This window comes from Haematobia irritans, chromosome 3 (assembly GCF_050003625.1).
Source record: "Haematobia irritans isolate KBUSLIRL chromosome 3, ASM5000362v1, whole genome shotgun sequence".
NCBI classification, from domain to species: Eukaryota; Metazoa; Arthropoda; class Insecta; order Diptera; family Muscidae; genus Haematobia; species Haematobia irritans.
The window spans coordinates 68,951,063-68,974,309 of NC_134399.1; the positions used below are offsets into that span (position 1 = coordinate 68,951,063).

At 35.9% G+C, this 23,247-nt stretch overlaps 3 protein-coding genes across 5 annotated transcripts; 1 reads left to right on the plus strand and 2 right to left on the minus strand.

Moving 5' to 3' along the window:
* The first annotated feature begins 4,303 nt into the window (after positions 1–4,303).
* Positions 4,304–5,053, plus strand: LOC142229928 (NADH dehydrogenase [ubiquinone] 1 beta subcomplex subunit 1-like). Of its 3 annotated transcripts, none has more exons than XM_075300524.1 (2): positions 4,304–4,432; positions 4,627–5,053. In XM_075300524.1, the coding sequence occupies exon 2, from the start codon at positions 4,806–4,808 to the stop codon at positions 4,968–4,970; it is 165 nt and encodes a 54-aa protein (XP_075156639.1). In that variant the 5' UTR covers positions 4,304–4,432; positions 4,627–4,805; the 3' UTR covers positions 4,971–5,053. The 3 variants fall into 3 exon arrangements, with proteins under 3 accessions (XP_075156639.1, XP_075156641.1, XP_075156640.1); XM_075300526.1 differs by having other exon boundaries at positions 4,356–4,443; XM_075300525.1 differs by having other exon boundaries at positions 4,385–4,495.
* Positions 5,054–6,566: 1,513 nt separating this feature from the next.
* LOC142229547 (FUN14 domain-containing protein 1-like) lies at positions 6,567–7,501 on the minus strand. The gene has a single exon (XM_075300113.1). The coding sequence runs from the start codon at positions 7,364–7,366 to the stop codon at positions 6,836–6,838; it is 531 nt and encodes a 176-aa protein (XP_075156228.1). The 5' UTR covers positions 7,367–7,501; the 3' UTR covers positions 6,567–6,835.
* A 1,288-nt stretch (positions 7,502–8,789) lies between these two features.
* On the minus strand, positions 8,790–14,297 carry LOC142230970 (uncharacterized). Its single transcript, XM_075301588.1, has one exon. It carries the CDS (start codon positions 14,295–14,297, stop codon positions 8,790–8,792), a length of 5,508 nt encoding a protein of 1,835 aa, XP_075157703.1.
* Between the last annotated feature and the right edge of the window lie 8,950 nt (positions 14,298–23,247).

Below are 23,247 nucleotides of genomic sequence, written 5' to 3' on the forward strand. Positions count from 1 at the left end.
CAAATTTTCCTTTTTTCTAATACATATCTATCGACCGATAAATCATAAATACACTTTTTAACATAGTGTACCATCCCAGGACATTAGCCATTAGACTTAAATTTTAAGTCTATAGATTATAAATTTTGTTCAGATGGAGTCAGATTTAAATGTATGTATTTGGGACAAAAACCTTTATATATAGCACCCAACACATTTGACGGATTTGATATAGTATCGAAAATGTGGATTTACAAAGTGGTGCAGGGTATAATATAGTCGGCCCCGCCTGACTTTTAGACTTTCGAATTCCGAGGAGGAAGCAATTAAGATTGGGTGTAAATTTTTTAAAAACCAATATTAATACCAGTAAAAGATTCTAAAAGGTCCTTGCGAGAAAATTCTTTTCTCTCTTTCGTGTGAAAAATGGTTTTCATCACCGTTTCCACTGCCATTTGATTTCGCTTTTTCAACATGAAGACCCAAAACTTTTTATACCCTGCGCCACACTGTGGAACAGGGTATTATAAGTTAGTGCATATGTTTGCAACACCCAGAAGGAGACGAGAGAGACACATGGTGTCTTTGGCAATAATGCTCATGGTGGGTCCCTGAGTCGATATAACCATGTCCGTCTGTCCGTCCGTCCGTCTGTCTGTGAACACATTTTTGTGATCAAAGTCTAGGTCGCAATTTAAGTCCAATCGCCTTCAAATTTGGCACATGTTCCTAATTTGGGTCAGAATAGAACTCTATTGATTTTGGAAGAAATCGGTTCGGATTTAGATATAGCTCCCATATATATCTTTCGCCCGATATGGACTTATATGGCCCCCGAAGCCAGATTTTTGGCCGAATTTGTTTGAAATTTTGCACTAGGAGTACAATTAGTAGTATATTCATGTGTGCCAAATTTGATTGAAATCGGTTCAGATTAAAGATATAGCTCCCATATATATCTTTCGCCCGATATGGACTAATATGGTTCTAATAGCCAGAGTTTTGGCCCAATTTGGTTGAAATTTTGCACAGGGAGTAGAATTATCATTGTAGCTATGCGTTTGGTTGAAATCCGTTCAGATTTAGATAATAGATCCCATATATGTGTTTTTCTGATTTCGACAAAAATGGTCAAAATACCAACATTTTCCTTGTTAAATCGCCACTGCTTAGTCGAAAAGTTGTAAAAATGACTCTAATTTTCCTAAACTTCTAATACATATACATCGAGCGATAAATCATAAATAAACTTTTGCGAAGTTTCCTTAAAATTGCTTCAGATTTAAATGTTTCCCATATTTTTTTAATAACATTGTGTTCCACCCTAGTGCATTAGCCGACTTAAATTTTGAGTCTATAGATTTTGTAGAAGTCTATCAAATTCTGTCCAGATCGAGTGATATTTAAATGTATGTATTTGGGACAAACCTTTATATATAGCCCCAACACATTTGACGGATGCGATATGGTATCGAAAATTTAGATCTACAAAGTGGTGCAGGGTATAATATAATCGGCCCCGCCCGACTTTAGACTTTCCTTACTTGATTTTTTTTTTAATTTCGTTTCAAGCCATCAGACTTCAATATGTAATTCCTATAATATAATTCGAATCATTTCTCTTGACCCTCTTTTTTGTCTGCCGATTAAAAATTCAATGTTAACGACAGCAAGAAAACTAATCAAGAAAAATTCATAATTTATGTGTTTTACCAAAAGCTTCCTTATTTAATGAAGCCCGCCTAAAGCCAGGATTGGGCATTAGAGGGTTAATTGCCAACAAAAACTCAAAGATTTCAAAATTTTTAAACCTGAGTGTTTTTGAAAAATATCATTCATTCATTCATTAGCAGTGAACCCAATCTAGAAAATATTAAAAATTTAAAGTTGAAAATTTAACTTTTTGCCGCTAAAGTCGCGATTTCAGCCATCCCTGCCAGCATTTCAAAGTTCCATTTCATCCTCATCGCTACCACAGACTCGTAAGTGACACTGCAACAATCGCCAACTGTGATGGGGGAAACAGTATGTAATGTTCATGAAAGTATTTTGCCATCACTATTGTTACAAGAGCCATTTTATATTTTGTGACACACCAAGCTCATCTAGCTTCTTATAATTGTTTTAAATAAAAACGTTATCTCGCTTAAAATTGTGAAAGGTATATTGGTGAACAATTTTTGGGCTTTCCAAATGGAATAAAGTGATAGTTTTTCAAATATGTTTCCAGACACGCTGCCTCCATAGAGAATTAACACACTGGCTGGTAGACACTGCAACATATAACTTGTAACTCAACATCATTCTTTTATTACTGCAAAAATTATGTTAAATGTGATATGATAGTCGTATTAATTTAATATTTATAAGTATTTATAAATGTTTAATCAAATTAATAAACATCTAAACAATCATGTTTACTTGATCACAATGATTCTTTTTCAACTACCTTAAAATTCAATTTTTCTGATAGTTTGAATGGGCTTTTATTGGCGTCGTTCTAAATTTATTTGTTAATAAGGCATCTAATAATTGCACTCATTCGATACTTTTTTGTAGTAACATGGCATGGTACAACTTCTCAATAGTGACGGCGCCATTCCGACGAGTTTTGGATGTCGTATACGATTGTTTTCGATGTGGTGGGTATTCTCAGAAGCGCCGTCAAATTCAAAAAATGTTGGCAGGGATAGTGCCCTGGTAGGTTTTGAAGGGATTTGGACTAATTTCAATTTCTCAACATGTTTTCCCGCTCAAAGAAGTTGCTTCTTCATCCAAATGTCTATATTTTTCTGTCATGCCAAAAGATTGTAAAATCATCCGCTTAACACCAGTACTATGTTCGATTTCCGATGCGAAATCCCATATATAACCAAAAAATGTGAAAAACTATCGATTTTTTTCATTTGTGGTTGTTTGTTTTTTTTCGAGTTCAAAAACTGACGTTTATAAAGGGTGATTCTTTTGAGGTTAGGATTTTCATGCATTAGTATTTGACAGATCACGTGGGATTTCAGACATGGTGTCAAAGAGAAAGATGCTCAGTATGCTTTGACATTTCATCATGAATAGACTTACTAACGAGCAACGCTTGCAAATCATTGAATTTTATTACCAAAATCAGTGGCAGAAAATCCGCTTTTTTATCGACAAATTTTGTTCAGCGATGAGGCTCATTTCTGGTTGAATGGCTACGTAAATAAGCAAAATTGCCGCATTTGGAGTGAAGAGCAACCAGAAGCCGTTCAAGAACTGCCCATGCATCCCGAAAAATGCACTGTTTGGTGTGGTTTGTACGCTGGTGGAATCATTGGACCGTATTTTTTCAAAGATCCTGTTGGACGCAACGTTACGGTGAATGGCGATCGCTATCGTTCGATGCTAACAAACTTTTTGTTGCCAAAAATGGAAGAACTGAACTTGGTTGACATGTGGTTTCAACAAGATGGCGCTACATGCCACACAGCTCGCGATTCTATGGCCATTTTGAGGGAAAACTTCGGAGAACAATTCATCTCAAGAAATGGACCGGTAAGTTGGCCACCAAGATCATGCGATTTGACGCCTTTAGACTATTTTTTGTGGGGCTACGTCAAGTCTAAAGTCTACAGAAATAAGCCAGCAACTATTCCAGCTTTGGAAGACAACATTTCCGAAGAAATTCGGGCTATTCCGGCCGAAATGCTCGAAAAAGTTGCCCAAAATTGGACTTTCCGAATGGACCACCTAAGACGCAGCCGCGGTCAACATTTAAATGAAATTATCTTCAAAAAGTAAATGTCATGGACCAATCTAACGTTTCAAATAAAGAACCGATGAGATTTTGCAAATTTTATGCGTTTTTTTTTTTTTAAAGTTATCAAGCTCTTAACAAATCACCCTTTAGCATGGTGCCATTTGCAATGTGAATTAAGAAATAATTTATTAAAATTATTTGTGTGGGTTTATAACGCAAACACAGATCATATTTTTGTTCCGATAATAAACAAACAGACACACACATATGTATATTTGAATGTGAATTATGTATTTCTATAATACAAGTAACAAATAAGATTCACTATATCAAACCAATATCTTAATTACATTTATTCAATACATAGTTTTTTCAGCTATGTATTGAATAAATGTAATTAAGATATTGGTTTGATATAGTGAATCTTATTTGTTACTTGTATTATAGAACTAGGACTGCTTGCGTGTAATAGCTTTACACATTTATCAATATATTATGAAATGATTAATCAATTTCGAGGTCTATCATTTTCAGATTTTTCGAATTTTGAAATCCCCGTTGCCACGCAAAAGCGTGATATCAAATGACCACGAACAAATCTATTAAAAAACTAAGGAGCTAATAAACTATAAAATCTGGCAGCTTTTGCATATGTCAAATGGTTGTCAAAACGTAAATAAAAGCAAGTACGGATATTAAAAACGCAAATTTTTAAAGGTTGGTTCGGAGTGAGTTGTATTGAATAATTTTAAGAAATAAGAGCAAAATCCATAAAAAAAAGTAAAAAACTACATTTAAATATATTTTCCCTTAATTTTAATTTACATATGAAGTGTGAAAACCCATAACATTTCCCCACTTGGTTGCTTTCCTGTTACTTACGTAATGTTCTATGTTGTTTTGTTTCCTAGCGTTCATGGCCGGTAGTGCTATTTCTCGCCTGGCATCGAAATACGGAGCAGTCATATTCTTTCCCACATTCACAGCAGCCACAATATTTGCCGACTGGTCCCATACCCAGCAGTGGAAAAAGACACAGAAAGAAATCGCCAAAGTTCAAGAGTTGTTGAAGCATCAATAGGAAAACAACATGGTTCTTGGCATTAACAAAAGTTATGTCTGGGGAGTGCTTCCCTTCATTGGTTTCGCAATTGGCCATTTCTTGGACAAGAAAGAAACTGAACGCATGACAATGTTCAGAGACAAAAGTGCTCTGTATGGTCGCCCTGGAGGACGAGAGCAACCGTCATGGTAGAAGGATGAATTGGATGTAATTTCAATTCAGGAAAAGTATTTCGATTATGTAGAAATATAAATAAAAATAATGTTGAACGAAAAGTAGTGTGTGTAATATTGATTCGTAGGAATTTAAGAGAATGTTCAATAATTTGCAAGAAATTTAAATTTGTTATTTGCGTATTCCAACATACTATATATTAGCAATTATGATTAATGAAAAAAATTTCAATTTTTATCTGTGGCGCAACATACGGATACACCGACGAAGAACGACACGCCGTTTGGCTCAAACCGCGAATCGATCCAACTTGAGGTAGAAATTTTCATTTTGATTGTTTCCAAAAAATAATTTATGGTTTTTGCAACATGTGGCCGACCGTTATAGTGATGCATAATCACCTAGTCGTGTCTTTCTAAATATTGTGGCCGTTTATCACAAGTTCGTCTCAAATTCAATTGTGATCGTTTCACTCGGTACACCTCTGATCGTTTAACTCGGTACACCACAACCAGCTGGTCCACCAAATACACAGCTTAAGATTATTTCCAGCTTTTCAGTTTGCTTTCGATGTTGAGATATGGCCGGGGTAACCATATAATTGCTTTTACGATTTAATTTTTTCACCACCCTTAACGATGCGATGCAAAAATTATATCTTCTTTGAAGCCGCTGTTCGCAAGTTTCCCGCAAATGCTGTATTGTGGACTCGAAACATGAGAGCCTTCGTTGTTTACATACCTGTCAAAACAACACATTCTCATTATATAGTTTAGGAATTGTCTGATGCCTATATATACGCCATTTGGTGCCAACCCCGAATTACTAATTTACGAAACTAATATTTGTAAAATTTTACTTTTGACGATTTAAAATTTAGCAATTTAATTGCGTATTCGGTGTACATGAAGATCAAATTGTTATCTTTACAATGATGATTTCATTGCAATATCAATTGGAAAGCGATTTGTCGATGTTGGCCAATGCCAAAAACCAATTTTTGAAAATCATGAAAAGTAAATTTTAAAAAATCACAGTTGAAGTTGGACACCAAAAAGTCAACTTCTACTTTTCTGACTGACTTCAGTAGACTGTTCTATAGCTAAATACGATAAACCACATTGTCCATCAATAGGCGAACGAGGGGTAAGATAGCTTGGAACTGTCAAAGGATAAAGAGGCGAACCTACATCGGGACACAGTTAAGGAATGGGCGGACAGTTATATGATGAGTCGGGTTCAAATCGCAAATTCACTCAATATGGACAGCGATTAAAAGTTCCATGGAACACCGATTCAATTAACAAGGATCACCACTTCTACATCACAAGCATCTCCACAATTACTCTTTGGAAACAAAAGGTATGCCCATGAGCTCCTTTTATTTCCAGAGATATCTGTTATCACTTTGCTGTAGGTTATCTCTTTTCAATCTGTTTGCATATATGTGCATATATATGAACTAATATACATACGTATATACTCATATATTTGCAAATACATCATAGTTTGTTTATAGTCTACAAACAAATGAATAACACGAATTATATAAATGCAGAATCTTTGATATGCGCTTCAAACTTCTTTTCCAATTACAATATTACGAAACAAGTATTGTTGATTACCATCTAGAGCAACGCATTTTATTTTTACTTCTTCGCTTTCATTCGATTTAACGCATTTTAATACTAGGTTAAAATAAAAATGTAGAAATACTACAAACATAAATTATAAATACATATAGTTGGTTGGTTTTAAAATTACGACTCGTAAATTAATGATGAAAAAGAGAAACACAAGTGTGGGCTATAATAAGTGAAGTGATTCCAACATACAGTTTATGGAGATACATTCATTCAACTATTGATTAATTTTGTTCGTATTTAAGAACTTGCAATGCCCAAAGCAACACCTCCTACGAATGCAGTTAGGAAAATGTGCAGGTCGTTTATTTTAGGTCCATTCTCATCGCCAATTAGTGAGCTATACCACTTTCTGGCCTTCTTTGTTTTCTTTTTGATTAGGTCTTCTGCACGGTCCAGTTTACGGTCTACCATGCGCTCTGCTTTGTCCACCCATGACCTTTCTTGTCCGGTTACCGCTTCCTCAACTTTGTCGGTGACTTTGTCTAGTTTTCGTGAAATCTTTGACCAGTCTATCTCAATGATACCCTCTTGGTGTGCAATCTCCATAAGAATAATACCTCCGCCAATGGCAAATGCTGCAAATTTTCCTATTTTCATTGTGGCAAAGCCGGTAGCCCATCCTGTAGCAGCTCCAATTCCAATCTGTGCGTACGCCGACCTGGAGCTAATATCGCCCAAAATGCCACCCAAAAATTTAGATGCGTCATCAGACATTTTTTCTATGTTTTTGTTCGTTAGATTCTTCTGTGATTTTGCCCAATCGCTCATGCTACAGACGGATTAAGACACAAAACTTAGTTCGCACAATTCGTTACTAACAATTCTATCTTCTCTTTTTATTGATTCACCGAAGATAAAACGAAGTGATCTAATAATTTGCAAATATACGATAATGTATGCTATAGAATCTTGTCGATAAACGATTATTTTTCATCGTAACCGATTACTCTACAAAGTCGTTCATAAAATCATGACTTCATACGGGAGGTAGAAAGCAAAGCATACCCAATAAACACAAACGTTTGAAAAATGCTATATGTCAACAATTTTTCAAAGGATAAGAGTAATATTTAAGACGAGAAATTGTTGAGAAAATCGCGTTCTCAACAAAAAACTGACATTACCCTCAACAGTGAAATTCCAAACATTAGCAATAATTTCTCATGTGTTATCCTCAAATTGAAATGCATCGCTACTAAAATCCTCAAATTGAAATGCATCGCTACTAAAAAATTTGTCAAACAATTTTCGATGCGAGTCAAATGCGAAATTAACATCGTTGCAAATACTTTTCAACTTAAGTTTGTATGAATGATATCCCCACTTCAAATTGAAAGTCAAAGCCAAAATTCTATGAATTTTGTATAAATTATTCATTCTCATTAAAATAAAATATATAATAACACTACCCTGCCAGCATTTCAAAGTTCCATTTCATCCTCATCGCTACCACAGACTCGTAAGTGACACTGCAACAATCGCCAACTGTGATAGTATTTTGCCATCACTATTCGCATGAAAGTATTTTGCCATCACTATTGTTACAAGAGCCATTTTATATTTTGTGAAACACCAAGCACAACTAGCTTCTTATAATTTATTTAAATAAAAATGATAATGAAGTGCTGAAAACATAGTTATCTCGCTTAAAATTGTGAAAGGTATATTGGTGAACAATTTTTGACTTTCAAATGGAATAAAGTGATTGTTGCGGCAGCAACTGTGGTGTTACGGCTGTAACACGTTGAAAAAAAATTGAATTATAATAAAAACGCCAATTAACGAAATCGCACGTAGCGAATACAAAAGAATGGAGTTTTATTATCTAAAATAATAAAATGATTTTACATAAAGTATATAAAGAATGTAATAAAAAAAAAAACTTACTTAATTCTATTTAAATCCGGCTAAAAATTTTGGCGAATCCCTGTAAATTCAGGATTACTAATACATACATACATAAATAAATACGTAAAATAACCGGTAACGAAAATGCTACTACAAAAGTAATTCATATAGCAATCGGAAATGACGTGAATTAAAACAAAATTTTACATAAAACGTATCGTTCGACAAATCGACATTCTTCAAATTAACGACAAAAGAAAACAAAATTAACGGTTTGTATTCAAAATTCAAATTATAAAAATCTATGAATTTTCTTCATAACACTCCGGCCCCCGTGAGTCGATCAGGGAGACTCACTACATACGTCAAGAACAGCAAGTCGGGATGCAGGACGCCTCAAATGTCCAACAGATGTTCTCACCAACGCTGATCGCACTTGCCCATCCGCACCTGGAAAAGTTCTCACAACCACACCACGTTTCCATTGCCCCCTTGCCTCATTTTCATCACAAATCACCACGACGTTGCCCACTTCCAGCGGTTTAACTCGTTTATGCCACTTTGTACGTCTGGTTAATTCTGGAAGGTATTCCAGCACCCATCTTTTCCAGAAAGTTTGTTTTATTTGTTGTAAAATATGCCATTGTTTTCTAAGAACGACCTTTTCACCTACCGCTGGAGTTTGTACTATGTTGGGACACCCAAGCAAGAAGTTGTTCGGAGTAAGTGGTTCACTATCCACACTTTCGATTGGGAGATGAGTCAGAGGTCGTGAATTAACCAAATTCTCCGCTTCAATCAATAAGCTGTTCAATGTATCGACTTGTGGACATTTCTCCTTTAGAGTGAAAGACAATACATTTTTAACTGCACGAACCATTCTTTCCCATGCGCCTCCTGCCGATGGGTCAGCCGGAACATTGAATACCCATTCTATTCCACGTTTTGTACACTCATCTGCCAATCCTGCCTCACTCAAAACAAATTCCTCCTTGCTGGCACCAATAAAGTTAGTTCCCCTGTCACTTCTTATACGAACTGGCACGCCACGTCTGTTAATGAAGTTTCGCAGGCATAAAATAACGGCGTCGGTAGACAAGTCCCTTGACAACTCAAGATGAATAGCCCGTGTAGTCATACAGGTGAAAAGTGCCACCCAGCGCTTTTCATTTCGCCGTCCTATTGATACCAAATATGGGCCTAAATAATCAATACCAGTGTAAGAAAACGGCCTGACAAAAGGACTGATGCGATCTACTGGTAGTTGTCCCATCAATGGAGGCATGGCTACAGCGCTTCTATTCTTGCACTCCTGGCAACTCTTCTTTACGGATCTGACCAGTTGTCTCAATGATGGCACCCAAAACTTTGTACGAACAGCTGCGCATATTGATTCCTGGTTTTGGTGTCGAAAATCATTATGATACTGATTAACAATAATTCTCGTAATTACATGGCTCTTAGGCAATATAATTGGCTGCTTTGTGGGCTCTTCAACACAACGTGCATTGTTAATACGACCAGAAATCCTTATAAGTCCGTCCTCTCCCAAAAAAGGACTCAACTTATAAATATGACTTTTCGAATTAACGGTTCCTTCTGACAGCAAAATATCGTATTCTGATTTGAAATCTTCTTGTTGAGCCTTTTTACACCAAAAAACCTCAGCTTCTTTAATTTCCTCAGATGTTAGATACGACGGAAGTTTTAGAGTAGACTTGTCCAGTTTCTTTCCCAGAGTCTTAAAAATTCGTGCTGCTCGTATCACCCAACAGGTCACTCTAATTAAAGTTCTATATTTAGATCTTGACTCATATGGAATAAAATGATCAGATTCAGCGATCGATAATATAAATTTTGATCTCAATTCAGCATCACAAATTTGTTTGTCAGCATCACCCTGTGATATCGGCCAGTCACTCTCATTACATTTCAAAAAACAGGGTCCATGTAACCATCTCGATTCCTTTACTTTACCAGAAAAGAATTGAGGTCGTGTTGCATCATCTGCTGGATTTTGCAATCCTGGAACCCATCTCCATTGGCTTACTTCTGAAAATTCCAATATCTCTCCTATTCGGTGAGACACGAATTGTTTGTAAATTCGGCTGTCCGACTGAATCCATTTAATCACTGTCTTAGAATCTGACCAAAATACTATTCTGTTAGGTTTTACATCGTGACTAGAAATTATTGCTTCTTTCAACCGGACTCCTAAAACTGCAGCCTGTAATTCTAGCCGAGGTATCGAAAGGGGTTTCAGTGGGGCACATCTCGATTTTCCGGCTATAAATACAACTTTAATATTGCCATTATGGCTTATTCTCCAATACCCGACTGCAGCAAATGCCAACTCGCTTGCATCCGCAAAAATATGCAATTCAATTGAGGCTGACAAATCTGAAAATGCTTTATCATAGCATCTAGGAAATTTGAAATCTTTCACATTCTGGAGCTCTATATACCACGCACGCCACTTCTGATAAAGTTCATCAGGAATAGTACTGTTCCAGTCCACATTGTAATTCCAGATTTCCTGAAGTATCAATTTTGACCTTATGACAACATTGGCCAGAAACCCAAATGGGTCAAAAATTGACATAACCATACTAAGGACTTGGCTTTTTGTTGGTTTCTGTTTACCCTCACGAACAGCTTCAGGAATATGAGAAAATTTCAATATAAAACGAAATGTGTCATCTTCAGGAGACCAAAATAGACCCAGGACCTTTTCGGCGTTATTCTCGCTCTTACAAAGATCTTTTAGCTCACAGGCGACATCTTCATCTTGTAAGGCACAACACAAATCCGTTGAGTTTGATATGAAGCCTCTGAGCTCAAAGCCTGCCTCTCTTTGAATGTTTAAGACATTTTTGGTTACAGTAATACCCTCCTCAATTGTGTCAAAGCTATCTACGTAGTCATCGACGTAGTGACAATCCACTATAGCACGATATGCTCTAGCATCAGTCTTCTCATACCTCTTTGCATTCAAATTCTTCACGTATTGAGCAGAGCATGGTGAACACACTGAACCAAATATCATGGCCTGCATCACAAAAATATCCGGAGGTTTATCGCTCTCACCCGATCGCCACAAAAACCTTTGTGCCTGCTGATCCTGTTCACGAATTCGCACTCTATGAAACATTTCTCTAATGTCTCCACATATTCCATATTTTCTTTGGCGAAATTTAAATAAAATTGATAAAAGTGGTTTTGGCTGGTATTCGGCCGGCCCTTTCAGCAACCTCGTATTAAATGATTCATCTTCTACTCTTGCGGCAGCATCAAATACTAACCTCCGTTTATTCCCTTTGTTGACGTTGACCACAACAAAATGTGGCAAATACCATGTTCGGTCGGTGTTGATAGAAACTTCGGCTGGCTCAAGTTTTCTGGCATACCCTTTCAAAACGTATTCCTCAATTTTATTGTTGTACCACTCAGCCAATTCTTTGTCTTTTTTCATTTTCAGTTCTACGTTTTGAAGTCTCTTAAAGGCAGCGTAATAAGTTTTCTTATGTTCAAATATATCCTGCTTCCATAGCAGACCAGTTTCATATTGGTTTCCAATTCTTTTTGTTGTGCTCACAAGGATATTTGCAGCCCTTTTATCAGCTTCGGCCATAACCGGTTCTGCTGCATTCATACCAAAGCTTTCCAAAGAAAAATAATTTGAAATGTGCTGCTTTATATCGTCCAAAACATTGTATTCAATAACAAAAACACTGTGCTCATAGACCTCTTCATTTGAACCAAACAAGATATTTCCTAAGTTCGTCATATGAACTGAAAAGTTTTCATCTAAATTAATCACTTGGTGTGGACGAACTAATTTTATATGTGGCAGGCCAATTAAAAGCTTCGGTGTGACACCTACATAATCCTCAATAAATACTTTCTGCAGCTGAGGAAACCTTTTCTTAAACTTATCAAGTTGTAAACTCTGTGGCGGCAGCTTCAAATTTGATGTTGTTCTAACGTTTCTCATTTGGAAACAATTACCCCTTTCAGATGTACCACCTATTTCCAAATTTATTGTCATTGACGTTTCGATAGATTTTCTACCGCCTATCCATCCAAGTGTCAAATTATTTTTTGGTCCATGGAACCCTAGTTCCTTAGCTACGTCCTCTTCCAAAAGTGAAACTTTAGACCCATCATCAATAAATGCCATTATCTGTTGTGTACCTTTTGGTCCCTTTAAAGTTACAGGCAGAAACTTAAACAATGATTTTATATTTAAATCGTTATCGATTATAGTGCTTACAGAACTTTCATCGATATCAACTACATTCAAAGTAATCGATTCTGTATGATCCCTAGCCGACTCATTCGTTTGTTTATTTTTATTAACTTCGGCAGTGTTTACATTTTTATTTTCATGGAGTAAACGATTATGAAATTTAAGACAATTAGAAATGCCACATTGGCGACGATTGGTACATTTAAATGCTGTGTGCCCTGTTTTCATACAACAAAAACAAAGGTGATTGTCTTTTACGATTTTCCATCGTTCTGCTGTCGCTGCATTCTTGAATTTGGAACATTGACTTAAATGGTGGTTGTTTTGGCAATTAACACAACTTGTCTGTGAACGATCATCAGTGGCGATTACAAAAGATTGTTTTGTCCTAGCACGTATATTCTTTGAAAAGTCCTCAGTGCTTCCATCAGTTTCTACTGCTAACGAAATATATGTGGCAACGTTTTGGAGCCATTCGCTAAATTGCCGCACACTTGGATATTGGTCTAAATTACACATTGAGTATTTCACCCACTCCTCTCGTTTTGTCAACGGCAACTTGTTGACAAGTTCATCCACAAGTGTCGGATTGCAAAGATGTGGTGTAGCGCCGGCATTTTCCAAAAACATTGTAAGATTTGAAACCATCGTAGAAAAATTTATAATGTCTGAGATTTTTCTTCCAGAAATAGCAGGAAAGCCTCTTACTTTAGCTATTTGGCTTCGGATAATAATGTGTGGCCGTCCATAGTGGAATTCCAAAGTTTTCATTATTTGTTCAACACTCTCAGGATGAATAAGATATGCTTCCACTTTGGATCTAGCATCTCCTTTTAAAGATTTTTGTAAACGAAATAAATTTTCTAGATTTGAGTATCCGTAGTATTGTGTTGTTTCATTATATGACACAGAAAACATTGGCCATTGCTCAGGCTGGCCGTTGAACTCTGGCAGGTCAAAAAGTTTTCGGAATGGCTGGTAATCTTGGCGAGGCATTGTCCAGTTCGTAGCAGCCGTCGTGCTTACAGGGCGTGTTGTTGACGATGTTGGGCATGTTGTTGTGTTTGTCTGCGAATGGTTGATCGGCATGTATGGCGAATAATTATACATTTGATTTGTCTGTGATGGCACAGTCGTTGTTGTGTGAGGTGGCATGAGTATAGATTGGGCTATGTGATTAAAAGGTGGCGTTTGCGTACTTAAGGGCACATATTGTCGTGGCATTTGTACATTAGAATAATAAGGCATATACGAGGATGGCAAAGAAAATGGTGAAATACTTATCTTATTATTATCAGGCGGCAACGCATGTACATAACTACTGTCCGTAGTAGTGGCAGGTATGGCGACATTATTCGGCAAATTCTCGGTTGTTCCAGTGGGCAACTGGTGGGCATAGGCTTGTTGATGTGGTTGTGACGTGGCAGTAGTCATGGTGAGCATTTTAAAAGATTCCTTCAGCGTACGAATCTCCTCCTTTAACTCGGCAACCAAATCAACCTGAATGATAGTTTTTTCGTTTTCGTTGTCTGATGATCCGGTGGCTCCGGAGGCATCTTCATCAGGATTCGGCAAAGTTATCATCTTAGTATTCGTCGACATCTTTTCTCTCAAACGAGAACTTCGGCGGGGCATTAAATCAAAAACGAAATTCTTGCCATAGGGGCATAGAATTAAATAATAAAAAATGTTGCGGCAGCAACTGTGGTGTTACGGCTGTAACACGTTGAAAAAAAATTGAATTATAATAAAAACGCCAATTAACGAAATCGCACGTAGCGAATACAAAAGAATGGAGTTTTATTATCTAAAATAATAAAATGATTTTACATAAAGTATATAAAGAATGTAATAAAAAAAAAAACTTACTTAATTCTATTTAAATCCGGCTAAAAATTTTGGCGAATCCCTGTAAATTCAGGATTACTAATACATACATACATAAATAAATACGTAAAATAACCGGTAACGAAAATGCTACTACAAAAGTAATTCATATAGCAATCGGAAATGACGTGAATTAAAACAAAATTTTACATAAAACGTATCGTTCGACAAATCGACATTCTTCAAATTAACGACAAAAGAAAACAAAATTAACGGTTTGTATTCAAAATTCAAATTATAAAAATCTATGAATTTTCTTCATAACAGTGATAGTTTTTCAAATATTTTTCCAGACACGCTGCCTCCATTGGGAATAAAAGCACTGGCTAATAGACGCTACAACATGTAATTTGCAACTTGTAACTCCCCTGCCAAAATTTTTTGAATTTGGGGGCGCTTCTGAGAATCCCCACTACGTCGAAAACATTCGTATAAGATATCTAAAACTTCTCGGAAAAGCGCCGTCACAATTGAGAAGTTGTACCACGCCAAGTTACTACAAAAAAGTATCGCATGAGTGCAATTATTAGGAGCCCTTCTGGATACATTTAGAAGGACGCCAATAAGAGCCCCTTCAAACAATCAGACAAAGTGCATTTTAAGATAGTTGTAAAAGAATCATTGTGGTCAAGTAAAACACGATTGTTTAGATGTTTATTAATTTTATTAAAAATTTATAAATTCTCAAAAATATAACATTTATACGACTATCACATCACATTTAACATATTTTTATGCATTAATAGAAGATTGACTTTCCAAATGAATATATAGTCAAGATGACAGATACGTATGGTTTAAGTACGACTTAATAGTATATATAAATAACATTTGCATAGCATAGGTAAGGGCAGCCCGATCAGGCTCACTTAGTCCATTGTGATACCACATTGGTGAACTTCTCTCTTATCACAAGGAACCTCCTTTTTATAGCCGAGTCCGAACGGCGTTCCACATTGCAGTGAAACCACTTAGAGAAGCTTTGAAACACTCAGAAATGTCACCAGCATTACTGAGGTGGGATAATCCACCGCTGAAATTGTTTTGGTGTTAGGTCGAAGCAGGAATCGAACCCACGACCTTGTGTATGCAAGGCGGGCATGCAAACCATTGCACCACGGTGGCTCCCATATGCATAGCATATTACCTCTAGATTTTATATTTTAAGCAAAACGGATTAAAATATCGATCCGCGGCCTCAAGAAGTCAAATCGGGAGATCGATTTATATGTGAGTTTTATAAAAACATGGACCCATTTGTAGCAAATTTGTCACAGCTCTTTAGGGCCCTAGGTGGCGACCGGACATATCCCCCAACGGACATTTCGCCCAAAATGATTTTTGGGCGTTATGACCTCCATTGGGGCGGTCACATCGCCCAATTTTAGTTTGGGCTTTATGTCCTCCCTCATCGCGGTCATAAGCCCCATAAAAAAATGTGGGTGTTATGACCGTTTGAATATTATTGAATATAAACAATAGTTTAAAATAACAAAATGTATTTTTTTAAATCATTCAGAAGCTAGATATGACTACATCATCTATCCATTAATTTTTTTTTTTAATATTTAATAGATATATATGCCTCTTATTGACAAATATCGAATCCTGCTTTTATTGTATATGCTGGAAGAAGATGTAAAACTAGCATATCTTGGCTTCATCGTTTGTTTTAATTGTTTTTGGCTGGAACAGAATTTTTGACCATTTTTCTTCTCAGCGTACGATTGAAATGGAAAAGCGGCTAAAGTGGCACTACGAAGACCTATTTCGCTCGTGAAATAGGTCGGTTTAAGCTCCAAGACATTTGAATTTATATATTGAAACATGAGAATTCGGAAATTGATAATTTTTTTCTTTTGAACAAACCAAACAAATGCTGAATTGAAAATTATGTATTTTAAACTGAAAATTGGAACGAGATGAGATGATCGATTTGCTGCTGATGGGTAAGTGAAAAAAATCGCGCGCGCGATTTATTTCAAGTACCCATCAGCAGCACATCGATCATCTCATCTCTTTCCAATTTTAATGTTTAGAACAAGATAATAAAACGAAAGTTGCAAGAATGTGAGGATGAACTGAATGTGAGAATTTAAAAAAGGATTCGCGCGCGCGATTTAGAGGCAGATGAGATGATCGACGTGCTGCTGATGGGTACTTGAAATAAATCGCGCGCGCGATTTTTTTCAAGTACCCATCAGCAGCACGTCGATCATCTCATCTCTTTCCAATTTTAATGTTTAGAACAAGATAATAAACTGAAAATCGCTAGGATTTGAGGACGAACTGAATGTGATGAATTTAACAACGACCGAAAAAGTGACATCAATAAAACAATAGCATCTCCATCATCCATATTTCATTCATTCATTATTTCAGTTACTGGGTTGGAACACAAAGAGACTGTATGTCAAATCGGCTTCCATTAATAGTGGTTTGATAAAATATCTTTCCCGGCACACTTTCGCACATTTAGTATTCACTCATATGTTCTGATTTGGCAAGTTCTTGGGGACTTTTTGGAGCGTTTTGCACCATTTTCTCCTTAATTTTCTTATAGACCACGAGATCTGCACTGTCTTTCTACTTACGGCATTTTCAATTAAATTCCGTACGTATTTAGTTAACCAAAATTGGGGATAAAAACTACTTCATTTAGGACAGTTTTTTATTTCTATTCCGACATTATTTTCCCCATAAAATATTGGGCGTTTTGACCGCCTATTTTTTGGGACATATGACCGCGATGAGGGAGGACATAAAGCCCAAACTAAAATTGGGCGATGTGACCGCCCCTTTGGAGGTCATAACGCCCAAAAATCATTTTGGGCGAAATGTCTGTTGGGGGATATGTCCGGTCGCCGCCCTAGGTTAGGGTAGGTTAAAGCGGCAGCCCGATTAAGTTTCAGGCTAACTTAGACTATTCAGTCCATTGTGATACCACAGTGGTGAACTTCTCCCTTATCACTGCTCGATTCCATGTTAAGCTCAATTACAAGGGACCTCCTTTTTATAGCCGAGTCCAAACGGCGTTCCACATTGCAGTGAAACCACTTAGAGAAGCTTTGAAACACTCAGAAATGTCACCAGCATTACTGAGGTGGGATAATCCACCGCTGAAAATTGTTTTGGTATTAGGTCGAAGCAGGGGTCGAACCCATGACCTTGTGTATGCAAGGCGGGCATGCTAACCATTGCACCACGGTGGCTCCCATAGGCATAGCATATGATCTCAAAGTCAAATTGGGAGATCGATTTATATGTGAGTTTTATAAAAACATGTACCAAATTTGTCACAGCTCTCTAGGGCCCTAGGTTAGTTTAGGTTAAAGTGGCAGCCCGATTAAGTTTCAGGCTCACTTAGACTATTCAGTCCATTGTGATACCACAGTACCTATTACATATGGGCACTTCTAGTTTTAACCGCTGAACCTTCTCGATTATTTTCTTCTGTTGAACCAACCAGATTGTTCCAAAATCATTACCAGACTGCTTAAGCTATCTTTTTCCAAGTCCGCCAGTTATCTAAAGCTATATGCCTCAAAAATTCGCTTACGCCTTGCACAAAATGTAGGACACTCACACAAGAGGTGTTTAATCGATTCCTTTTCCTCCGCATCATGACAGCTCTTACAGTAGTCATTATACTTTGCACCAATAGTTTTTGCAAAATCGCCTATCAGGCAGCGACCCGTTATAGCAGATATCAGGAGTGAAATCTGACGTCTTAAGAACATTAGCATATCTAGTGTGCGGTTCCTAAAATAACTCTATATCTCAAAGTTCAAGCAAACCCGATGAAAATTGCAGCTTCCATGCCCTCAAGAAGTCTAATGGGGAGATCCGTCTTATGGTGGCTATGTCAAAACATATACCGATATATACAATATTTTGCACAGTTCTTAACGAAGTGTATGCACGTAAATTGGATGAAAATTCAGGCTTCCGTGCCCTTAGGAAGTCAAATCAGGAGATCGGTCTATATAGGACTACATAAAACATGGAACAATGTACACCAAATATGGAATAATTCTGTATAAAACTAAATACCTCTAGATTTCCAAAAATAGCGGAATTTTTATGCTCAAAAATCAAAGCGGTGTCGATTTATATGGAGACTATATCAAAACATTGACCCATTTATAGCAAATTTGGCACAACTCTTTATGGCCCTAAAATACCATCGGATTTAAAATTTCAAGCAAATCTGATCAAAATTGTGGCTTCCATGCCCCCATGAAGTCAATCGGAAAAATCTGTCTATATGAGGCCCATATCAAAACATGGACTCATATACACCACACTTAGCACAGTTCTTTTTGGACCTAAATTGAAAATCGGACAAAAGTGGCGGCGTTTATGTGCTGAAGAGATCAAATCGGTGGATCGGCTTATAGGGAACTCTATCGAAACATTGACCGATATAGCCCATTTTCGAACATGACCTGCCTGCTGACAAAAGACGAGTTTGTGCAAACGATTGCTGCATTATTGAAGGCTGTAGATTGATTACAACAGACAGACGAACGTCGTTATATCGTCTAAGAACTTCTCCCTGATCAAGAATATTTGTACTTTATGTAGTCGCAAATCGATATTTCGATGTGTTACAAAAGGGATGACAACGGAATCGCCATCATAAAGTGGTGGGTATAAAAATTGGATCCAAAAGACAATTTTCTACTCATATATACATACATATATATCATTTTGCTAGGATTTTTGTTTAGATTCGTGTATTCCAAAGGAACATAATTCCCGTCATTTAAACGGAGACCATTTTATTTTTAGCTAAAATCCACAAGTGATAGGAAGTCATTAATATAAACAACATGCCGTGGACGTTTTATATCCTTTTCCCTTCAAATGTTTATGTAAACAAAGATATATTGTATACTCTTCTTGGTCGTCATTCCAAATGAGCAAAATACCCTCTAACCCTTGTCCTTTAAATATAGGAATTTATATCTCGAACAATAGAGCATTCCTCAAAAATGGTATATTTACCAATTTCTGCGAAAACAAATGTACAGTAATATACCTTATAATTTGTGGTATGTGGCATTTACCTGCTACTCAGTAGATTACGATCAAATCCGTAATCTCTATCTTTTGGAGACTTAAAAAAGAAGAAAATAATTTATTGTCATAACGAGTCAAAACTCTTATCTTAAATTTTTGGAGAGTTAAACAGGTAGAGAGTTGTGAATCGCTTATGTACCTTGCACAAACGGTGGGGATTTTATAGTAATATATGCTCATTTTACGGTCAATCAAAACAATAACATCCAGATTACACTGAAAAAATGTATGATTCGATCACGAAATTAATCATTCGCTTTTCGAGTTGAAACTTTCGGGTTACTTTATTAAAACAGTTCAATATAAAGCAGACAAATTAACTCAATTGATGTCCATTTTCTTGTTGCTCTAAATTTCGGCAAGACATTATGGGAATATGTTTGTTTTCATTTATAATTTTGATTATTTCAGGACAAGTAATCGCGAAAATAAAGTGATTTTCAACTCGAAAACCCAACATAGTACTCACCTTTAATTGTAACTGATTCTTTCACGAAAAGGATAGCATCAATTGCAGAGTTAATTAGAATTAGAATTAGAATTATTAAAAAAAGAAAAGAAAAAGTGTATTTTAAGATAGTTGTAAAAAATCATTGTGCTCGAGTAAAACACAATTGTTTATATGTTTATTTTTTTATTAAACATTTATAAATTCTTATAAACTCTGCCAGCATTTCAAAGTTCCGTTTCATCCTCATCGCTACCACAGACTCGTAAGTGACACTACAACAATCGCCAACTGTGATGGGGGAAGCATATGAAAAAGTATGAAGTGTACATGAAAGTATTTTGCCATCACTATTGTTACAAGAGCCATTTTATATTTTGTGAAACGCCTTCATGTACATTTTGTACTTTCTGATATGCTTCCCCATCACAGTTGGCGATTATTGTAGTGTCACTTACGAGTCAGGGATATTTATTAAACTTCATTTCCTCTTTCAATTGGTTTTTGATTGATTTATTTTAAAATTTAATTATTTATTCATAATAAAATTAACTGATACAATTGACTTTTTACTTAAAGTAAAAAAACAAGGTCAGTTAAGAAAATGAACAGTTTTAATTAAAATATTAATTAGCCCAATTAACATTTTGAATAAATAACAGCATTTCCAATTACCCTGCCAATATTTTTTGAATTTGACGGCACTTCTGAGAATCCCCACCACGTCGAAAACAATCTATACGACGTCCAAAACTCGTCGGTAAAGCGCCATCACTATTGAGAAGTTCTACCACGCCAAGTTACTACAAAAAAGTTTCGCATGAGTGCAATTATTAGGTGCCTTTTTAGATAAATTTAGAACGACGCCAATTGGAGCCCCTTCAAACAATCAGAAAAAGTGCATTTTAACATAGTTGTAAAAGAATCATTGTGGTCAAGTAAAACACAAAGCATATTAAGGAACCAAAAGTATTTTTTGGTATATTTTTGCACTGTACTATACTTACAAGCTCCTAAAGGTTGAATTACACACCATGCGTCAATCCGTGCGTTGATGGAAGGGTTGATTTTTTCTGTTTGCGGCAGACTATTCTAGCTTTTGATTTCAAAGAGAAATTTCAACTCTTCAATCATCGGTCGCATTGTACGCATTGAACGCATGGTATGTAATTCTACCTTAATTACAATCACCAAACATTTTGTTTGCTTTAATGACTCAATTTGATAAATATTCAGATTTTTGGGCAAATGCTATAGATATTCATAAAATATTATTTTAATTGTGTTACGATAGCTCCTAAGTTGCCTTTTTTGTTTGTTTCAGCCAAGCTAAAACATGTTTTAATGTAATCGAGCTTAAAAAATTGCAGACAATGTTTGCTATTTCGGCAAACAGTGACTGCTTTCCCTTTTTCCGCAGACTTTCTGCTGTCCCTACTAAAAAATTTTTCTTTGGGTGTACACAAGTACTTTAATGCTTAATTTTATACTCTACACCACTGTGTGGAGCGGGGCATTGTAAGTTAGTATTTACATATGTTTTAAACACCCATACACACAAAAAAAAATATTTTTTGTCTTCAATCACGAAATTAATTGATCCAATTTATTTTTACTTGAAATGACTTCAGTCACAGAAATGATAGTATCAATTAAAAAATTAATTGCTACTATTAATTTTTGTGATTGATTTTTGTTTCAATTAAAAAATTTGTTGAATCAATTACAGTTTTAATTGAATATTTTTTAAACCTCAACTTTAATTGGGAAAATGTTCATGTTTTTTTTTCTGTGTAAGCAGATAAGACAGACATATTGTGTCTTTGACAATATTGCTTAAGGCAATATAGTAACCAAAGAGTAGGTCGCAATTTAAGACCTATAGGCTTCAAATTTGGCACAGATATGTGTTTGAATTATGATTTTGTAAGAAATCGGTTCTGATTTAGATATAGTTCCCATGTATATCGTTCGATTCATTTTTTATTCTGATTTAATTAAAAATTTTCACAAGTGCTACAACTGTCAGTGTCGTCAAGAATGCCGAATTTGGTTCAGATTAAGATATAGAGTCCACATATACTAGAATTGACATTCTAGCTACAATGTACCCTTAAATCGGTTCAGAGTTAAGCATGGCTCCCATATATGTCTTTCGCCCGAATTAGACTCATATGACCAAAGTTTCACTTTCAATTTTACAGAGATAGTAGCCCCGTCCGGGGCCTGCGTACACCGCGCCTCACTGTTGGGAATTGGTATTTCAAATTTCTTGTCCATAAGGGGTTTCAATAGAGTGTAATCCACTGAGTTTGGCACATTTGGTATTATTTTGAGAACCGCATTGCGCCCGGATGTTTCTTCTCTATCTTTTGGAGACTTAAAAAAGAAGAAAATAATTTATTGTCATAACGAGTCAAAACTCTTATCTTAAATTTTTGGAGAGTTAAACAGGTAGAGAGTTGTGAATCGCTTATGTACCTTGCACAAACGGTGGGGATTTTATAGTAATATATGCTCATTTTACGGTCAATCAAAACAATAACATCCAGATTACACTGAAAAAATGTATGATTCGATCACGAAATTAATCATTCGCTTTTCGAGTTGAAACTTTCGGGTTACTTTATTAAAACAGTTCAATATAAAGCAGACAAATTAACTCAATTGATGTCCATTTTCTTGTTGCTCTAAATTTCGGCAAGACATTATGGGAATATGTTTGTTTTCATTTATAATTTTGATTATTTCAGGACAAGTAATCGCGAAAATAAAGTGATTTTCAACTCGAAAACCCAACATAGTACTCACCTTTAATTGTAACTGATTCTTTCACGAAAAGGATAGCATCAATTGCAGAGTTAATTAGAATTAGAATTAGAATTATTAAAAAAAGAAAAGAAAAAGTGTATTTTAAGATAGTTGTAAAAAATCATTGTGCTCGAGTAAAACACAATTGTTTATATGTTTATTTTTTTATTAAACATTTATAAATTCTTATAAACTCTGCCAGCATTTCAAAGTTCCGTTTCATCCTCATCGCTACCACAGACTCGTAAGTGACACTACAACAATCGCCAACTGTGATGGGGGAAGCATATGAAAAAGTATGAAGTGTACATGAAAGTATTT

Coding starts and splice junctions, on each gene's coding strand:
- LOC142229928 (XM_075300524.1), top strand. CDS start 4,806: ATGGTTCTTGGCATTAACAAAAGTTATGTCTGGGGAGTGCTTCCCTTC.
- LOC142229547 (XM_075300113.1), bottom strand. CDS start 7,366: ATGAGCGATTGGGCAAAATCACAGAAGAATCTAACGAACAAAAACATA.
- LOC142230970 (XM_075301588.1), bottom strand. CDS start 14,297: ATGTCGACGAATACTAAGATGATAACTTTGCCGAATCCTGATGAAGAT.